The 19,603-nt window shown below is 56.2% G+C and overlaps 2 protein-coding genes across 3 annotated transcripts in view; one reads left to right on the top strand and one right to left on the bottom strand.

Annotated features, from left to right (window-relative positions):
- The window catches only part of GSE1 (Gse1 coiled-coil protein), a 102,789-nt gene extending 100,117 nt beyond the window's left edge, over positions 1 to 2,672 (top strand). Inside the window, exon 17 of one of the 2 annotated variants that reach the window (XM_074839348.1) lies at positions 23 to 2,672. In XM_074839348.1, coding sequence (XP_074695449.1) covers positions 23 to 157 — 135 coding nt within the window. In that variant the 3' untranslated portion in view covers positions 158 to 2,672. The remainder of the gene's footprint in view (positions 1 to 22) is intronic. The other variant, XM_074839347.1, reaches the window with a different exon arrangement.
- Positions 2,673 to 3,079: 407 nt separating this feature from the next.
- GINS2 (GINS complex subunit 2) lies at positions 3,080 to 7,733 on the bottom strand. The gene is made up of 5 exons (XM_074839349.1): positions 7,440 to 7,733; positions 6,439 to 6,553; positions 5,444 to 5,543; positions 4,245 to 4,371; positions 3,080 to 3,878 (listed from the first exon to the last, which is right to left on the bottom strand). Exons 1-5 carry the CDS (start codon positions 7,527 to 7,529, stop codon positions 3,753 to 3,755), a joined length of 558 nt encoding a protein of 185 aa, XP_074695450.1. The 5' UTR covers positions 7,530 to 7,733; the 3' UTR covers positions 3,080 to 3,752.
- Positions 7,734 to 19,603: the final 11,870 nt, after the last annotated feature.

The following is a 19,603-nucleotide window of genomic DNA, read 5'->3' on the forward strand; positions in this document are numbered from 1 at the left end:
TTCTCCCCTTGGCTGCCCGCAGGAATTAAGGACCCAGAAGCAGAAGATGGTCTCGGAGCGTGAGCGCCTGCAAGCTGAGCTGGATCACCTGCGGAAGTGCCTTGCCTTGCCTGCAATGCAGTGGTCTAGGGGTTATTTCAAGGGGTATCCCAGGTGACGCTCCTTGGGCTAGGCCGAACATATAGTCTAGAAATAATAATCTATTTTATTACCTTGAATATTTAATATTTTTCACTGGGAGGTTTGAAGCTAAAAAAATAAAATGAAAAAAAAAAAAAAATGAAAAAAAATAAATAAATGGAGAATGTGCCATGCATGAAGCAAAGGAGCACGGGAGCCGGGAGCCCACCCGACGGCGAGCAGACCCCGTCCCGTCCCGTCCCCTCCCGCGCCGCCGGCCCTCTGCAAGCAACCGCCAGCCCGGCTCGGGCTCTCCTCCCGGGGGACAGGGCGCTGCGGGCCCCCCCCTCCACCCACCCACACTTTATAGCGCTCATTTTTTGTTGGTTTTTGGGTTTTTTTTTTTAAAAAATTACAATTAAAGACTCCACCGACAACACTAAGGCCGGAGGAGCCCCGCGGGGCCGGGTGCGGGACGGCCGGCCAGCAGCCACCGAGCCCCCCCCTCCCCGGCACAGCACCGGGAGCCTCCCCCCTCCCCCGGGGCTTTCCACTGGAAATGCACTTCGCTATAAAACAATAAAGTCAATAAACTGGTTGAAGGTACCTTTTTGTTCCTGTTTGGAGGGGAAGGGGCACAGACACGCGCCGGCAGTGGGCCCCGGCGGGTTTACCTTGTCAGAGCCAGTCACCCTGGGTTTGTGATTTAAAAGTCAAAAAAAAGGTGCTTCAGCCTTGTACTGTGTATATATATTAAAAAAAAAAAAAAGTTTTGTATGTTTTTATTACTTTAATTATTGTTATAAAAAGCTTGCCTTTTTTTTTAATATGTTTCTGCTTTTTTTTTTCTTTTTTTTTTTTCCCTCCCCCCCCCCCTTTTTATTTTCTTTCATTTTTGGCAAAAGGATTAACTTGCTTTTAGTGTTTGTATTGCTGCTGGTCAGGACAGAAAAGATATTGAAGTGTGTTTTAAAAGAATTTAAAACAGGGAAAAATAAATCCCCTTTTCCAGCGGGGCAGGTGCTGTCCCACCACCAATCCCTTGGGAAACCAGAGCTGAGCCTTTTCACCACCCTCAATCTCCTGGTTTTGGTTTTATTTTTTGGTTTTTGTTGTTTTGTTTGTTTGGGTTTTTTTTACCCTTTTTCTTTGGTTCCTGGGTCTTTTTCTGGTCCAGTGGGGCAGTTGTGGGTGTCACGGTGCTGGGTGGTTTCTCAGCCTTGCGCGGGCTCCATCTGCCAAACTAAAAATCCAAACCGATTGCGCCAAGAGGACTGGAGGGTTTGGGGACAGGTGGCACCGGGGTGTCCTTGTTCCCCCTCAAAATACCGAGACAATCAGAGCGGCCCGAAGGCAGCTGGGGCAGGGGGAGCCAGGGTTTGCCTGCGGGGTCCATGGCTTGGTGGCACCACGGGGACAAGCCGGGTCGAGCTCTTGCTGCCCGTACCTCGTGCCCGCCGGCGGGCAGGAGCTGCCCGTAGCACGCTGCCAGCAGCGCTGGGCTGGGGTGGCAGGTTCAGGCTCAGCACCACATGGTGCCTTTTTTTTTTTTTTTAGCCACTTTCTAATCATCGCGCGCCCCCATCTCCCCGGGGAGGCTTTTTTTTTTTAAAAAAAATCTTTAAATTATTTATTAATTTTTTAAAATTCGCCACAAGACAAGCTCACGTCTACAGGAGAAGGTGACCTCTGCTTTCTGCTTTAAATTCCCTTGTTGCACTTGCAAAGAAAGCATTAACCCCCCCCTCACACACCGCCCCCCCCCCCAGCTCCCTGGTCTCCCATTGGCTTCACCAAAAAAAAAAAAAAAAAAACCTGCGCAAGATTAAAAAGCAAAATGCCCTTGTGACAGAAATTAGTTTAATCTTTTTTAAATCCCCAATTGCATCGCCAGCCTCTGGCCTAGCTGCTGCCAACTCCGGGCTTCACAATGAATTTTAACACGGCAAAATACTCTCGCTGCTCGACTCGCTTTTTCCCTTCGCGGGTGCTGGGGGGCGGGGGGGAAACAAGCCAGGGATGGAAAAATCATCGGCAATTTATCCCCTGCCGCCGCAGTGCCGCGATGAGGCCCTGGGCAGGAGCCTGGCTGGGATGCAGCCCTGCTTGGTGGCAGCTCCTGGACTGACTTTCCCCCCTCACCATCCCTTAATCACATTTTTTGGACCAATTTCTCCAAATTATTCCCGCCGGGGCCGTGGCGAGCGGTCGTGTCTGCGTGTACGTACCCCGTGCAGAATCGCTCGAGCAGCTGCGCCAGAGCCTGGGGCGGGGTGGGGGGGGCTGCGAGGAGGGAAAGGCGAGGCAAGGCAGAGCCCGCTGGGGGCAGTTTAGATGCTGTGAAAGAAAACAAAACAAAACAAAACCACCCAAAAAAGGAGAAAAAAAAAACAAACCCTAAACATGTTCTAAGTGTACTTGTTTGAATTAATTGTAATGTAATATATTATTTGTTGAATGTAGTAATTAGGTATTTATGAATATATTGCTGTAATTTCTGAAAACATCCAAAAAACTAAAATAATAATAAACTCTTCCACACTGACGGCAAAGGATTGTTTCTCCCCCAGCGGCGATGGGAAGGCAGCCCCGCTCCGAGCATCCCCCAGCCTCGCCGAGGGCAGCTCCTGCCCTCGTCAGCTCGCAGGAGCCCGCGGGCCGCGCGGGGGGAAGGCAGGGCAGGCAGGGCACAGATGGCAGGCAGGAGCCGCGCAGAGCCTGGCCCAGATGCTCGGGGAAGGGCAGCGCTCAGGGCTTGCCACCGTTTTCCCCCTCGCCCCTAATAATTACATCTGCCATCAGCACAGCAGCCCGACGCCGGCGAGGATCCTGCCCTTGCCTGTCGGGCTGCCGCAGGGGAAGGGGGTTGGAGCCAAAGGAGGAGAGCTGTGGGTTTTTCCAAGCATTGTTTAACCCACGTATGCTTGATGCACAGCGTGCGACAGAACCCAGGGACTAATTTGATGCTGCTCACTCAGCTGCAATTATTTTTTTTAATTTATTTTTTTATACACACAGTCTCAGATTTTTTTTTAAAAAAAGCTAGACACATGATATTACAGCCTGGCTTTGGAGAGGGAAAACCATTTTCTTTTGTCCTTCTCCAAAGAGCAGATGGATCTGCTTCCCAGCTGATCTCCCCAGCAGAGCAGCAGACACCTCTCACTGCCGGCACATCTTCCCCCTTTTTCAAGCCTCTGAGAAAATTCATGGCGAAGCACCGCCTAGAAATTTATTGCTTTTCAAGCCAGTGTGTGGCCTGTGCTGCCCTCAGAAGTTCCCTCTATGAAGTACACCCACACTCTCCAGGGCGGAGAGATCTGCCTGACATCACTCGACAGCAACCTCGCACTGGCAAGCCACCACCTGCACCCAGCAGAGCTCTGAACCCAAGAGAGAGGCCCACGGCTGCAAAAAGGGACCGTGCAGGGATGCTCCTGGGAACCACTGCAGCTCTGGAGCGCTGCTCACCTGGCCCTGAGGCTGCCTGCTCTCTTCCCTGCCTTGGTGCAGCTTGGGTGGCTTTGGGAAATCGGTGGAGGGAGGTGGAGGCTGGCCAGGACGAGGAGCAGAGCCTGCTCCCTTCCACTGCCCTCTCCTGGGAGGTTTTGAGGGCTGGCCTGGCCTGTACCTCAGAAATCCTGCGAGTGGGTGCTCTCGCTAGGCTGGAGATTAGTCCGGAGCTTGTACATGTGATCTAAAGCTTGAGTAAGGAAAGTCCCAGTCGTGTTGATCTCCATCAGGGTTAAGTTATCCAGCTAAAAGAGAAAATAACAGAATCTGGGGAAAGAGCCCTGTCACAGCAGAGGACAAGGAATGCAGAGAGCAGCTCTGCAGCCCACGCTTTCCCTTCGGTGACACCCCAAGGGCCCGGCCCTGCAGCACACGAGCACCGAGAGCACCATTTCCACCAGGCACGGGGAGCTGCAAACCAGCCCGTAAAGCGAGGTTTCAGCATATGGCTTTAGTTCCCAACTGACGTAGCCACAACCCAGGAAAAACATGCCCCAACCAGCATTTTTCACGAGCAGCTCTCATCAGTCACAAGCCCACACAATCGCACGGCATCTGGAATCCTCCCAGCACAGAGCTGGCAAACCTCACCCCGCGCGTCCCCGCCGCACCTTGGCGTGAGCTTCCTGCTGCCTGACGAAGCTGTCCGCAGACAGCCGCAGCTTGGCTATCCGCGTGTCCCAGGTCTCCTTCACCAGCGTCCGAATCTCATCAGCTTTGGGGATGTTGTCTGAGGCACTAGAGGAGGAGAGAGAAGAGCAGAACGGGCTGACGAGGGACTCGTACGTTATGTCACCGGTGTAAGTAATGCTGGCAGCTCTTCAGCCCTCTGAGGCATGAGCAGAACAGTTTGCTACAGAGAAAAAACCTGCAACTCAACATTAAAATCCAGCCTGGTACTTCTGCTGCTGGGATTTCTGGGATAGTTTATTTACCCAGGAATGCTCAGCTCTGATGCAGCATCTGGTTCTCACTAGAATCCTTCTGCTCTTTAATTGCCCAGCTGGTACGAGGTACACGAAGGGCCAATAACCCGGCCAAAGTCACAGGCAGCCAGGGAATTGAAAGGACTCGGCTGTGATTAGAGCCCCGGCTCTGTGCTCTCATGGCTTTATCAGAGAGTATTAAGTTGAAAGGACTGTACGAGTTGTGCCACATCCTCCCATTAAGGCAATTCAGCGCTGCCATAAGGACCTCGAGAGATCAGATCAATTCACACGGACAGAGCTGTCAGGGTTATTCTAGCGTGAGGGAAGGAGCCGCACGCCAAGAGCGTCATCTCCAGAGGAAAAGCCAGTGCTTAAATGATCACCCCGCCGTAATTGAGGGCTTAAAGTCAGAAGAGCCTGCGCTGAGAAAAATACCAGCCAGCACATTTTACAAGTGAAATGCCTCAGCAGGCAGGAGTTCAGACTCGGAATATCCCTGGTCTCCTGCCTCTCAGGCTGAGGAAAGAGGAGCTTTCCTCCTGAAGGAGAGCCAAGGAAGAAGCCTGGAGGGTTCAGGCTGCTGAACAGATTGCAGCCATGGAACGCGCTGCCGATCCTCAAGGCCTCTACGCTTAGCTGCCGCTCAATAAAGCGGCACAGCCCCAATTATCAGGCCACAGAACAAGCAATCCCCAAGTTACTGAAATGCAAAGTTACCATGAGAAAACTGCTGCAACGAGATCTTGGCACGCTGTGAAATAAACCTCCATTAACTCTCACTTTCCCACCGCCCTCTGGGGTTGCTGCCAACGAAAGCTTGAAAAATTGTCTATGCAAGCATGTACTCGGGCGGAAACTGTTACAATACATTTCCTACTTACTAGTTTAACAGAAGCTTTGTGAGTTCCATATAATAGGGACTAGGCATCGGAGTGAAGGTGTCCTCTTTACGTTCCTGGTCCCGGATTTCCTCCAGTTTTTCTAAAATACAACCAGGAATGGTCAGGCATTGCCAGGCCTTCGACACTCCAGGCATATTTTTACCCCCCCCTAGGAAAACCCACGCGCTATTTCTATAGGACCGACTCTATGTCCAAGCTTGAATCAATGTGTGGACAGAAAAAGGTTTCTGTAATGCAGACACATGGGTGCTGACAGGGACACCGAGGCCACGCTTAGCACAACATGCTGGGAGGGTGGATCTACACCAGCTTGATCCCCAAACCCATCACCTGCTGGGAGACGGTCCCTTCACCCACAAAGCACTTGTGCTAACTAGCGTTTGTGCCCTTGAATGAATAACGTGGGGATGCTTGGTGCAGGCCTCCCTCTTACTGCAGCTCCATTAATGTTTACTTCTCTTTCTCAGTTTCCCTTGAGATGACAAAAGGGAGGGTGCGACGATTCTCCCTTTTTAGAGGGTGAGACAATTTCCAATGCCCTCAAGGAAAATGATTTAATGGAGTGAATGAACCAGTGATTAACAGACATATGTGCTCTCCAAGGTCCCCCTCTTCACAGAGGGTCATCCAAGGTCCCCAAAGCTCTTTCTGAACAAGCCTTGTGAGAGATGCAAGTGCTGCTCAGAAAGAGCAGCGACCACTGCTGAAGAGGAGTGTCAGGGTGGGGGATTCAATCTCACCCTTGTTCTTCCTCCTCACCAGAGGAACAGAAGTTAAATGCCTGACTTAACTGGGAAGATTACGTCTCCTGTAAATATAAAGAATTCCAGTGGTGGAACATTAGATCATTCTCTCTGAGTTACTTGGTGTTTGCTGAATTAAGCTTCCCACTAATGGTGAAAACCAGAGATTTTTTTTAAGTCTGTGTTTCTGCTGCACCGACTGAAGCCCAGGGCCGAAGCCACCACCCTTACCAAAATCCATCCATTCCGGAGGAATCAGCCGACACTTCTGCCTCTGCTTCAGGTTAATGGCCAACCAGACAGGCACTTCCACTGGCAAGCCAGGATTGAAAGGACCTAGATCTCCCTGGAAGACAAATTGAAGATAAGAGTAAGGCAGCAGTGAGGGCTCAGGCACCACAGAACTTGTCTGCTAATTTGGCCTCGGCCATCTCTAGGGACTATGAGTTTCCAGGGGGGGTTTGAAAAGCCTGAGTCAAACAGCATCTGAATTTGCTCTTCTCACTTCCCATAATTCTTGCTCTCAGGCTTTTCCTCCTCTCCCTTGAGAAGCAATAACTAACATTTCCGGTACATTTTCTCTTTCAAAGCGTTTCACAGAAGTTACATGCAGAAATTACATCTATCCTGGAAACGCAGCCCCCCAGGCTCAGGTCGAGGCGCCTTCAGAGACACGCAGCAGCAGAGCACAGCTCGCACCGCCACCACTGCAGACCCTGGCACCCACTGCTAGAGCTGGGGGCTCAGCACCCAGGGCAGCCAGTCACCCCCCGCCACCCTCAGCCATGGCTTGGGTGCCAGGGGCTGCGCTGCTCACTGCAAAAGCACCAAAGATGTGGGGGACAGCACTGCCCCCTCCCAAACCTCCTGGGGGGCTGCCCTGCCTCCTCCCCCAACCCCCTCCCCACCTCTGCCCCTGCCTCCCAATCCCTTCATCCCTCCATCCTCACCACACCAGACCCCCAATCCCTCCAGCTCCCTCCCCACACCCCCAGCCCCACTCCCGTCCCCAACCCCCTCAGCCCCTGTCCCCCCATCTCCCCATCTCCTGCCCCTCAATCCCCCAGACCTAATCCCCCCCAGGCCTGTAAACCCCCCCAGCCCCTGTCCTCAATCTCACCAGGCTCCGTCCCCCAAACCCCCCAGCCCCTGACCCCCAGGCCCTGCCCTCCAGCCCGTCCCCAAGCCACCCCCCGCCCCAGGCCCTGTCCCCACCCCCCGGCCCCGCCGACCCCGATGAGGTGGATCCGGTCGAGGCTGAAGTTGGGGACGATCGTCACCAGCTCCTTCTCAGCCAGGAACTCCGCCTCGGCCGGCTCCATGGCGGCAGCGACAAGAGGGCACAAGAGGGCCCGAGAGGGCCCCGAGCCGGCACCGAAACCGAACCGGAACCGGAACCAGAACCGGGACCGGGCCCGGGCCCGCCACGCGCCCACCCTCCCTATTGGCTGCGCGGCGGAGAGGCCCCGCCCACAGGGCCCCGCTTCCCTCCGCCGGGCGCGTTTTCGCGGTCTCCGCGTGGGGGCGGGGTCTGGCGCCGCTCGGAGCACGCTGATTGGTTTTCCACGGGAGGCGCCGGCCGGCCATTGGTTACCATGGCGCACCCCTTTCTGATTGGCTGTCCTAGTCGCGCCGCGCTCCGGCTCCGGCCCAGCGGCCGGGCCCTGCGGGGGGCGGTCTGGGTCGGTCGCAGAGGGACCAATCCCGAGGCTCCTCGGAGGGCCGCTCGACCAATCAGCGCTCGGCACTTGTTGCCGGGGCGCCGCGGGGCACAGGGAGGCCCCGCCCTCCCCCTCTGCGCATGTGTCCGCCGCTGGCGCCTCCTGGCGGCCGGGAGGGGCAGCGCCCCGCGGGGGTACGCGTGGGGCCGCCGCGGCCGCGGGTGGGGGGCTCTCCGGGGCCTGCCCTCAGCCCGCGGGACCCCGGCGCTGTCCGGCCGCCCCACCCCTGCCTGTGCACCCTCTCTCCCATGCACAGACCAGCGGCAGCCGTCTGTCTGTCTGTCTGTCCGTCCAGTTGTCCCTGGGCAGCCAGCCATGCTCCGGCATCTGCCGTCACCCATCAGTCCCTTCTCTCCATCCAACAGCCCGTCCACCCACCCACCCACCCATTCATCCATCCATCCGTCCACCCACTCCATCCATGCCTTCATCCACCCATCCAGCAACCCATCCATGCCTCCACACATGCACTCACCCATCTACCCACCCACCCAGCCATCCAGTCCATCCATGCCTCCACCCATGCCTCCACCCACCCACCCACCCACCCATCCATCCATGCCTCCACCCATGCCTCCATCCATCCATCCACTCCATCCATGCCTCCACCCACCCACCCACTCCATCCATCCATTCACCCCTTCATCCATCCACCCACCCCTCCATATATCCATCCACCTATGCACCCACCCACCCATACCCCCATCCACACCTTCCTGCCTTCATCCATTCATCCCCGTCTTCAACCACCCACCCACCCATGCAGCAACCAGCCCTTCTTCTGCCGTCTGTCCATGCACTACATTGTCCTTCCCTCATCCCTCCTTACCTCCCTCCATCCCTCCACCCACCCACATCCAGCCCAGCCGAGTGGCCGAACCCGCTGGCACCCACAGCTCTGGGGGAGGCTGCAGCCCACCTTACGGTAGAAACAGAAAACCATGGAAACAGAAAGTCCTCAAACAACACCAGCTCTCCCCAGTCCCCCTCCCCAGGGGCACCCATGGGAGCAACCCCGACCCTTGGGGTGAGGATAGCCCCAGGGGTGCCCCTTGGCTGAGGCGGGGGGCCAAGCCTTGGGGACCCCCACAACCACCCCCCCACCGGGGGGCTGCAGGAGGAGGGTCCCACCGGCCCCCCCACCCGTTAACCGAGCAGCCCCCGCGGTGCCGCCGGCACGTGCCGCAGCTCTGCCGGGCGCTCTATAAATGGCTCCACCGTGCTGCGACTCCACTTGCGTGTCTTTTGCCATCTGCTGCTGTCATTAAAAAATTAAATTTCCATCTGCTTTCACACTCCCGCCTCTCCCAACGGCTCCTGGTGCCGCCGCTCCCCGGGAAGCATCGCCCCCGGCTCCCTCCCCGGGATGGCGCCCGATCCGGCGGGGCCACGAGGGCGGGTTGCAGGCGACGCCGAGTTCATTTTTCCGGTGCTGTTTGCAACCGGCTTCTTCGATCTTGACGAAGAAATGGGGGCTGGGGGATGTACCCCACTTCTGGCCACCCACTGGCACGAGGTCAGCTTTGGGGTAGTGGTGATAAAGGTGATTTTGGGGGCACAGCCCACCCCGCTGCTCCACCGACACAACCCGAGGGAGGCGGCGGGTGCCAAACCGGGGGAGTGCGGAGCCCCAGGGGATTTATTCACCAGGGAGGAGGCACACGGTGCCACCCCCTCCCCGGTTCTTTTAGGAAAAGAGAGAAAAAACAGTCACCGGTGTCCAAACCCACGGGTGTGGTGGGTGCCCTGCGTGTCCCTGGGGGTGCTGGATCTGGCCAATTCGTATCCCGGTGGTTGTGGCTCCATCCCAGCGGAGCAGGGACAGATCCTGCCGTGCCGGTGTCCCCCCACCCCACCACCGTCCCCACGCTCAGCACTGACTGCACGGTGGTGATCCCCCCACCCGCCGGGCCTCGCGGGACAGCGCGGTCCCCGTGGGTGTGGGTGGTGTGACAATGATGGAGGGCACGTGCAGGTGCTTCTCGCCCGGGGATGCCGCCGGGGTCCTGTCGCTGCCGTTCCCACTACTCACGCACGTCTTCAAGCCTGCAGAAATGGGGGGGACCAAGGGGGATGGGGGGGGGGAAGGAGAAGATCAGGCATGGGGCTGTAGCATCCCCCACCTCCCCGCCCTCATCCATGTCCAGCTCAACCCCTTACAAGCCACTAGAGAATCCACAGCCACTCCCAGCAGCCAGGTGCAGCCTCGCACCTCCTCCCCATCCTGGATTTTGGGGTGTCTGATAGAGGCGGATACCGCAGCCCCCCCTCCTCCCCCAGCCTCCCCGGGGAGCAGATCGCTTTAATCTGCTTTTTTAATCAGGAGAAAAGCCCCGCGTGGCGCAGGCAGCAGCCAGGGAGGTTTCAGCTCTTCCCAAGCAGGAAAATGCCCGGAGGGGACAGACACTGATATTTTTAATCTCTTTTTAATTAAGGATAAAGCACTGCCTTACATAAGGGAGCTGGAAAAGGGGCGGGGGGTGTCTTTTATTTTATTGCAGACTCCAAGCTCGTTGGAGAGGTTTGGGGGGGGGGGTGGGGGGTGTATTTCGGAGCTTTGCCCCAGCTTTGGGGAAGATGCAAGGCAGGATGGGGACTCGCTGCCTGCCTCAGTTTCCCCTCTCTGGTCACCCCATGTCCCTAGGTTGGGCTGGGAGGGTCTGTGGGACCCCCAAATCCCCCAGCCCCACCCACAGCATCCCTGACATGGGAGGGGGGCACATCGGGAGACGCATTCCCAGCCATGCCCATCACAGCCAGCATCTCACGTAGGGTTTGGGCTTGGGAAAAGCCAGGGAAGAAGCAGCTCTGCATCTTAGAGAGGGATGCTCGTTAGCTCCATCCCTAATGACCCCAAGGACGATTAATATGAGCCGCTCAGGGGTCAGCGGTGGGACACAGAGCTAATGGGAGACGCGATATCCAGCCTTCACCCTGCTCACCCGGAGCAGCGAGGCCAGGAGCGTTAAAAGCTCCTGCTTTCCTCTCCCTGCAGACATCGCTCAGCCGAACTCCGTTACAAAAATTAAAGTTTGGGAGAAAGCAGCAGGATCGAAAGCTCCTGGGTTGGAATAGTCTGGGGGGAGCAGAGCAGTGAAGGATAAAGGATGCTCGGGGTCAGCCCAGAGCTGGGGTACCCCAGCTCCCGGTCTCTGGGCTGGCTCCAAGCATCTCATCCGTGCTGGCTCTTTCCCACCTCTAAGGAAACCCCAACCTGATTTCTTGAGGGATGCCATCAGCCCAAAGATCCTCCAGGATGCAGGAGAAAGTGCAGGACCGACCAGACCCTTTATATTTTTATAGGGCTGGGGTAGGGGATGGCGAAAGCAGCTCCAGGACAATGCATGAGCAACAGCTGACCAGTGAGACTTCCTTAAATGCCACCAGGATGCCAGCCCACACCAATCCTGCCCACAGCAGAAACACCTAAAGCTCCTCCATGCCCAACCATCCCCCTGATGCCTTCACGGAGCAGGAGAGACCCCAACACCCACCCAAACCTACCTTTCAGGCAGGATAACTTGAGGCCCATGTTTTCATCCTCTTAGCAGGACCCAGCTCTCCAGCCCCACCGCCAGTCCTGGCCGCTGGCGCTGCAAAAAGAGAGGCGAGGGTTGCGGGAAGTGATGCTGGGAGGAAGGAGAGTGAACTCGATTGCTCCCTAAAGGCACGCACCTATGCGTGCGTATGTATTTATCTATAGGCTCCTGGGCATAACAGGAAGCACGGCTGCTCAGTAACAAAAACCGCTTGTGATGTCACGGCGTTTTAGTGACTCAATCTCGGCCGCTGAGTTTCGGGAGGAACTTTTTGGGAGGGCAAAGAAGGAGCCTGTTGCCGGCTGGGGGGGGTCTCATCCCGATTTCTCTGCTCCCGGGGTCAGCGCTGCAAACGTTTGCAGGTGAGAAGGTCACGAGAGGAAGGAATGAGGTTGTTATTTGTGAAGGCAACGGGTGTTTGCAGAGAAAACCCCGAGCCCACATGCAGGAAATAAAGGGATGCTCGGCTGCAGCGTTGCACCCGGGGCTGCCTCCCTTGGGGCTGAGCCGAGCGGCCAGTGGCAGTTGGGGATGTGCTGCCGGGGAGCACATGGTCCTGCTCCGTTTGGGCATCCCCGATGCCCTGGGAGCTTGCAGGTGGATGATTGCCATGGTGGGACATCACTTTTTTAATCAGCTGAAAATGATTCTGGGCAAAAATCACTTTACTGGGAAATCTGCATCCCTCCTGCCCACAGCTGCTGGGAAAGGCTTATTGGGATGAGGGTTAGTGACTCATTTTGGCTCTTCCAAGACCCAGGGCGTGCAGAGAGCCAAGAAAACCCTCCACTTCCCCTGCCTGACCTCCACCAAGGCTTTACTTCACCTTTCCAAGCAGCCCTGAGGTGGGCTGGCAGCAGCCCACAAGGGGAAGCGGGAACTTACCATTGCTGGTTTTAATTCTGCATTTTTTATCAGCTCCCCACAGACACCCTGAGCTGTGACACCCCCGTGGCCGAGGAGCCAGATCGGGGCTGGGAGTTGAGCCCCCCTCTGGCACCCCCACTTTGCAACTATTGTGGTAGCTGATTAAATATCAAGAAACCTGTTTTGAGGCGAGTTTTCTGATTTTTGGCACCTGCTGGTGGCTCACACCACCAGCCAGCCCAGCCCCATGGGGCTGGAGGAGGGTTGGGTCGGGGAGATCCAGCCCCATGGTATAGCGGGGTGGGGGGGGTGTCTCCTCTGGGACCAGACCCCCACAGCCAAGCCCTCGCAGGACACAGCAGCCCCCTCCCCACCATCGCTGGCTTTTAGCCCTGTATCCCCGCCGAAGGCAAACACCAGCACCACTTGCTTGCGACACCAGGACAGATGCTTGGGTAGAGAAATTTTCCCCCTCCCCGACAGCATTTCATCAGGATTTCTGGTGGTTGGTGCTCGGGCTTCGACTTCTCTCCTGTGCTGGCACCAGGCCAAGAAGCATTTGCATCCCTGATGAGTTCATGCTCCAAAAACCCCCAGACACTCATGGCAAGTGTCACTAGAGCAGTGGCCGCGTCGCCCGGGCGGAGGGGGGACACTGGGGGTGCGCCAGGGAGGGGGAGTGAGGCTGAAACCAGCCCGTGGTGCTCCAAGGGGGTGACACTTACCCGGTCCCGGAGGCACGATGCCCGCTGTTGCATCCCACCTCCCCACCGTGCCTGGCTGCTCTCGGATGCAGGAGGGGAGCTGGGGCGTGAGGCTAGGTGGGAGGGTTCCCACTCAGGACCAGCTGTGCCCTGGGAGGGCGGGAGGAGGTTGCAGCGAGATGGCTTGGATTTTTGCAAGGATGGTTACTAACCTGGTTAATCAGGTTAGCGGAGTCCCGGCTCCTCCCATTCATCCCCCCCTCCAGCCCCATCCAAGCCCAGCAAAGCCCTTGGGTGAGGAGGAAATGCAGCTTTACTCTCACCCCACTGCACAATCCAGCCCGGTGCTGAGACAGAGAGGAGCAGGAGTGCCCCTCGCCTGCAGCTGAAGCCCCTGGACCACTGAGCACCCCTACAAGCAGTCAGAGGGGCTACCAAGTGCCTAGAAAGGCAAGTAGTGGTTTGGTATGAGGGTCCGACAACCAGCTCTGGCAGGACCCATCAGCATCCCTGAGGTTCTAATGTCTAGAAAGCAGCGATGCTCCCAGCCTCTGGGAGGACCATCACCAGCTTCCAAAAAGGGTCTTTTCCCCCTTCACCAGCTTCCAGAAAGGGTCTTTTCCCCCCTCCTGTCTGACCTGCCAGCCTGAAAACCAGCCAGGCAGCGGGAACAGCACTAGGCAGAGGGTTTCTCACCATCCCCAGGATGAGAGCTCTGGTTTGGGTACCAGCCCACTGCGAGGATGCCCGGGTGAAGGCTCTGCCTCCGGAGCGGCTGCCTTTGCCTGCATTAAAAGCAGCCAGAGGCTTTTTCATGTTCACCTCCTCCGCAATTAAGAGGCGAGGCCCCGAGACGGCTCCTTTTCAGACAGAGCTGAAAAGCAGTGGTTCACATCCAGGGCGCCTGCGTGTGGGGAATGCCAGCCGCACATTAAATACCCCGTGGCTGCAGGCAGGAACGAAGGGAAAGCTTTGAACTTCGCCTGGAGATTGGAGCAAACTGATCCCAGGAGCTTGGGAGGTCTCCGGCGAGATCAGAGCCCCACGCATGAGATCAAGCCCTGCTGGGACAGGCATAAAGGCGAGCAGGGAGGGGAAACGGGTGGTTTTGCTCCAGTTTCTGCTGGCCTGGTGCTGCTGTGTTTGGTGAAAATCACAGATATGGAAAGGGCTGATTTCCTTCCCAATCTGGCTCCTCTGATTTATCCAATAACTGAGTTACTGCACAGCTTCAAGCTCAAGAGCTGAGCAGATGGCACGGGGAAAAGGCTGCAGCCCCAGCTGCAGGCACTGGTGCTGGACACAGAGGCCAGGGCAGAGACGTTTGCAACCCGTGGCTCCAGTTTTGACCCAGAAAAACAAATTAACTGGTTTGTGGCTTTTTTTTTTTTTTTTTTTTGCCTGTTCAGCTGCAAAATCCAAGAGCTAAAAGGACAAGATCTGAGCCAGAGCCTATTAAGCCACCTCTTTCCAGATTCCACCCCAACCTCAGTGCATCCCCGGGGCCAGGGACCCCTCCCCAGCAGCACAAATCCAGTCTGAGCAGCAGCAATCCCCTCTCCACATTAGTTATTTTGATGCCTCTCTCCAAAACTACCTGTTTGCTGCTGTTGAGTAAGAACAAACAGCCCCAAACCCAGGAGGGCTGGAATTAGCCTGGCCTGGAGCAGCAGTTGTTGCTAAAACCGTGAGCGACCGAAAGCGATGGCTCGCTGCAGCAGGGAGGCAAACATAAATATCAGCCTGCTAAAATAACTGTGGTTAGCTCTGCGGGCTGCAGCGCTGCTCCAGCTGGCGTGGCGACACCCGATAGGCACAAACACAGCACCACACACCCCTTCCTCTCCTCCCCACGGCCTGGGAAGCAAAGACACCCTTGGGCAAGTTCATGGGGTGGGGGTTAGCCACGCTGGGGACAGCCCAAAGCCCCTCTGGTGTGGAGCCCTGTTCACCACTGGAGAAAGCCCCCGGGTGACTGGCATTAGGCAGATCCGAGTCCTGAGCATGAGAGCTGCCCCACAGGCCAGACATCCCCTTTCCACAGGCACCACGAGACCCTCATGCAGTCTTGCTCTGCTCCAGGTCCCTCCCAGGAGCTCCTGGTGCCCGTGGCAGGGCCGGGGCTGTGACATCAGGGCAACTGGCCAAACCCCACCAAGACCCAGCAAACCAGGGGGAGGAAGAAGATGTGCTCATAAAGCTTCCTCGGTGGGTCAGTATGGAGCTGGCTGACCTCCTCGGGTGAAGACTTGTCTCTCCAGCCCAGGCAACCACCCTGGGTGGTCCCTCTGATCTGGTGGGTGACTGGTTTCCAGTTCTGGCAGCTGGGCTGCTCCTCCCCCTGGGCTCCAGGCTGCCCAATCCACCTGCCCCATCCTGCCCTGGCGCAGAGGAGGGTGGAGGGGGCTGAAGCACAGACGAGGGGGTGAGGACGGAGGGCAGCCTCCTAACTTCACTGGAAGGGGAAAGGCAGGGTGAGCTCACGGCTTCCCAGACGCCAGAGGAACCACAGGGAGAGGGGTGTTTTGCAAACGCCGGCCACAAGAAAAGCTTTGGCTGGAGAGCCCACCGTGGAGCTGCTCTGCTGGCTCCCTTTGAAGGAGCTGCTCCTGCAAACACCAGCTGGGCTTGTTTAAGAAAAGAGGGAGGGGAAGCAGCTTTCTGGGTCACCCAGTCCCAGGGTCTGCTAACGCAGGTGACATGTCACCCTGGCTCTGTGCTAACACAGCGACGAGGCCGCTTGCTCCCCACTTCTGCCCTGGGTCTCTTCTGGCCCAAGCAGGGGAAAGGGCTGGTCCCAGCCTGGCTCAGATATTGTCCTAGAAGGGGATATCGCATGGGACTTTGCTGAAGCTGGAGATGGCAACAAGGCAGTAGGTGCTAGGAGGGGAAAAGAAACTCCCTCCCGGAGCCCCACGCCAGGGGAGGCTCGCAGCCATCCCAGATGGGCGAGTGGTACCTGGATGGGATGCCAGGCACGGGAAGGGAGGAGGATGTCACAAGGAAGCAGCTGAAGGTGCAGGCTCCAGGGAAACTGGAGCAGCTCCAGCATTCCCCAAGCACGGGCTCTTGGCAGGACCGACAGAACAACCGGCACGAACTGTGCAGGCAGAAAACACCCCCGAAGAAAATCCACCGGGCTGTGGCAGCGGCCCTCACTGGCCAGCTGGGAGCTGCTGCTGTGGGGGGGAGGAAGCGAAGCGGGAAGCGCACGTACCTGAAGCACAAAACCAGAGCGTGCCGGGCTCTCCTGCCAGACCTGCATCCAGAGCAAACCACCTCCCTGCCAGGCATGGATTCAGCGGGCGGCTGGGAGGCCGTGGCGGGGAATTGGCTTAGGGACCTGGCCACGACTGCCGCGCTCCTCGGCTCGCTGAACTCCAGGTTAATCTCGGCCCAGCTTTCCCCTTTTATCCCCTGGTACAACCTCAATATATTTTTTCAATTAGGTCCATCTTTTAAGCTCCAGATCGCATTTCTAGGAAGGGCTGCATTGTTTCTCTTGGCCCTCATGGGCTGATGCTGCGCAGAGCGGGACATGCCTGGCACCGATCCTGCCCGCATCCAGCTAAATTGCTGCCACGCTGCAGCCAGTGCGGCGCTGCCTGGAAGCACTCAAGGAGTTACCCGTTTACCCCCCCCCAGCCCACCTACCGGGTATTTTTAAGAGCAGTGTTCCCTCTCTGCCTCATCCCAGCTCCGGCAGGTTGCAAAGTGCCCAGCTCACCGTACAGCCACGCAGGAGCACGGACCGCTCTCGCCTTTCGCACGGTCCCGTTAGCAGAAACCCCCGCCAGCAACCTGCCTCCGTCCTCTCCGAATCCGCCTCCGCCGCCTTTCACAGGGCGACGGCTGAGAACCAAAGGAAAACATGCAGCTAGGGTATTTTGGATGAGAAGGCTGGGTGAAAATGTGGTCTAAAAGCGACAGTAAAAAAAAAAAATCAAAAAAAAAAAATCAATAAAGTCCTCAGAGGATACTTCGGCACAGTGAGATTGCTGCCTGCCACGGGAGGGCTGGTTGCAGGGCGATGGGTAAAGCAAACGAGGAGTTTGCGGCACAGAAGTACGATGTGTTGAGATGTTTAACTCGAGTCGGGAGTACAGGAGCCCGGGCAGGATGGGAAGGAAGCAGCTTGCCCAGCCTGGTCTGCCCGATCCAACCCAGCTCCCTACAGCTCCTACGAGCAAGGGTGAGTGACCCAGCTCCGCTCCAGGAGCCGAATGAAAACCCAAACTAGAAGCACAGCTCACAAATGCACGCTGAGCACATTTCCCCTCGAGGCCATTTTCCAAGCTGCAGTTGACCGCAAGTCCACCCCGCTAACAGCCTCCTCCATTAGCATTGGCGGGCTCCTTCCGTATCGGTAATGCCCTCCACCCCAGCATCTCGAGACGTTTTACAAATAGCAGCAGCAGCTGAGTGCAGCGATTAGGCCTCTCGCCAGGGAGCAAAGAGACCCTGGTTTTGCTTCCTGCATCTGTCACTGTCACCTCTCCTCGCCGTGCATCTCTGCCACTTAAGAGAAGAAATTCTTGGGGGCAGGGGGCCGTCTCGCACGGCATCGCTGCACCGAGCAGGGCTGGGCACTGCACATCTGTCTGTCCCCGGCTCCAGCTGTGCCAGGCGAAGAGGTTGTGGCTCTTCTGTCCTGTCAACTGAAACGCTCGTCTGCTTCCCGCACCCACGTCAGTTCTAATGAGCTGAAACAGTTTCGTGGTTAGGTTTTTGCTGCTTTTCATGCTGACATAGGCTAGGGAACATCCCACGAGCAGCTCAGCCGGCAGATGGGAGGGGGAAAGGGGGAAAAAAAACTTCCAGTGGCAGACTGCTCCGCTCGCTGAATGAATTAAAAAGACCCCAAAGCCCTCATATACACACACAGCAATGAGCTCAGAGAGAAAATGGCACTAGTATGTTCCCCGGGAACAGGTATCTCACATGTGTCCGTGAGCAGCTGGTCAAAGACAGCCCTTGGCTCTTGCCACCCCTCTGCTCTTTGCACAGGTGACACCGCACGAGCCAGGAGGAGCAGAGGCCATTCCCGACGTGCATCTGCCCCAACCAGCCACCGATTCGCCAAGAAATTTTAAGGCAGACTCATTTCTTGATGAAAATAATGCCTAAGGCCCCCCAAACTCTCTGCTCCCTTCTGGGTTTCTCAAGATGGAGTTTCTGACCATAGCTGGAAGCACCCTGCGTCATCAGCTGGTGGCACACATGGGGACATGCCTGGTGTCTCAAGTCACTCTGATCCTTAATTTCAAACCAAACAGGTGCTTGAGGCAACACGTGCTCAAGGCTCTTTGTTCTCCCCCTTGTGACTGAAGGATTTGAGGTGAGCACTCATGTGGATCCAGCAAAGAGTAGTGTATATCCTCCCACTCAGAAACCCAAGCACTCTGTACTCGTATTTTCAAATACTTGCAGGGTCTGTTTATCACTGTTTTGAAATATTAGGGTTGAGAGTGGAAAAAAAGAATCCCACATGGGAATCGAGTGCTTGAGGTGCTACAGATGAGGTAAAGAGCTGCAAATTAGATGTCTGGGCAGGCAAATGCCCTCCAAATCTTGATGAATAGGGAAAAACCCTCCAAAACTTAATCCTGCATGTCATTAATTGCTACAAAACAGAGTAGGACACCTGTACCCAGTGCTGCCTTCCCAGCTATCACGAGGGCTCCAGCAACGGAGACGCCTTCCCCGAGATTTCATCCCCCCCGAAGTTTTAAAAGGAATTACCTTGAATTCCTCCGATGAATCCAACTGATGGGCTGGCCAGGAAAGCAGCATTTGCTCCTGCAGGTAGGTCTGGTACATCAGCAGGAAAGGGGAACACAGCCGCCTTCGCTGAGCCCAGCAGCTTCCTCATTCTTTCACAAGAGCCACGGTGGCTGCAGCTGCCTGGCTTTATGAAATTGCTGCCTTTTGTCCAGCCTTCAATGCAAATAGGACAGGTGAGATAAGATCTGAGCACCGCGGGGCTTGTCCTTTTTTGCTTAAAGCCAGCCTGGGCTTCTGCTGGTGGCAAAGCACTCAAAGGACCTCGTTTAAAAGATAAAAAAAAAAAGGGAAAGACAAAGCATTAAAAGCTGCTCCCCTTTCAGCAACGTGTCTCAACGGTTAGTCACAGGGAGCGTTTCCATCAGGTTACAGACTGAGGATACACATTTTGCTTTGTCTTAGGAGGGTGAGGGGAGTACTGCAAGATTAGACTGTATCAGCATATATACGATCAAAGATTGATTATGACATCCAGTTACAAAGAGAAGAACTACGCTTCCTGTGGCTCAGGAGAAACACCAGCTTATATAGCAGCAGTGGCTGACAATCTCACTGAACTAACTTAACAGATAACATCTGCCTCTGGAACAACAGGTTGGATTTGATGAGGTGTTTGTACAAAGCAAGACAACAGTTCTCTTCCTGACTTGCAGAGTCTACTCCACGTTGCCAGAGCGTTGCTGTTTCCAGGATATCTCTTCATACAGCCATGGATGTGTAGTAAAACAGCCACTGGAACGTGTTTATCTCGCTTGGGAGCCAGATACATGTTTTCATTCAA

Source organism: Strix aluco, chromosome 14, assembly GCF_031877795.1.
Source record: "Strix aluco isolate bStrAlu1 chromosome 14, bStrAlu1.hap1, whole genome shotgun sequence".
Classification (NCBI taxonomy): Eukaryota; Metazoa; Chordata; class Aves; order Strigiformes; family Strigidae; genus Strix; species Strix aluco.

Bases quoted from the DNA above. Each gene is read 5' to 3' on its own strand.
- GINS2 (XM_074839349.1), bottom strand. From the start codon at position 7,529: ATGGAGCCGGCCGAGGCGGAGTTCCTGGCTGAGAAGGAGCTGGTGACG. The intron at 5,544-6,438 runs GTAAGGGTGGTG...GTTGTATTTTAG, and splicing joins TCCGGAATGGATGGATTTTG to AAAAACTGGAGGAAATCCGG. The intron at 3,879-4,244 runs GTGCGGCGGGGA...TTTCTCTTTTAG, and splicing joins AGCAGGAAGCTCACGCCAAG to CTGGATAACTTAACCCTGAT.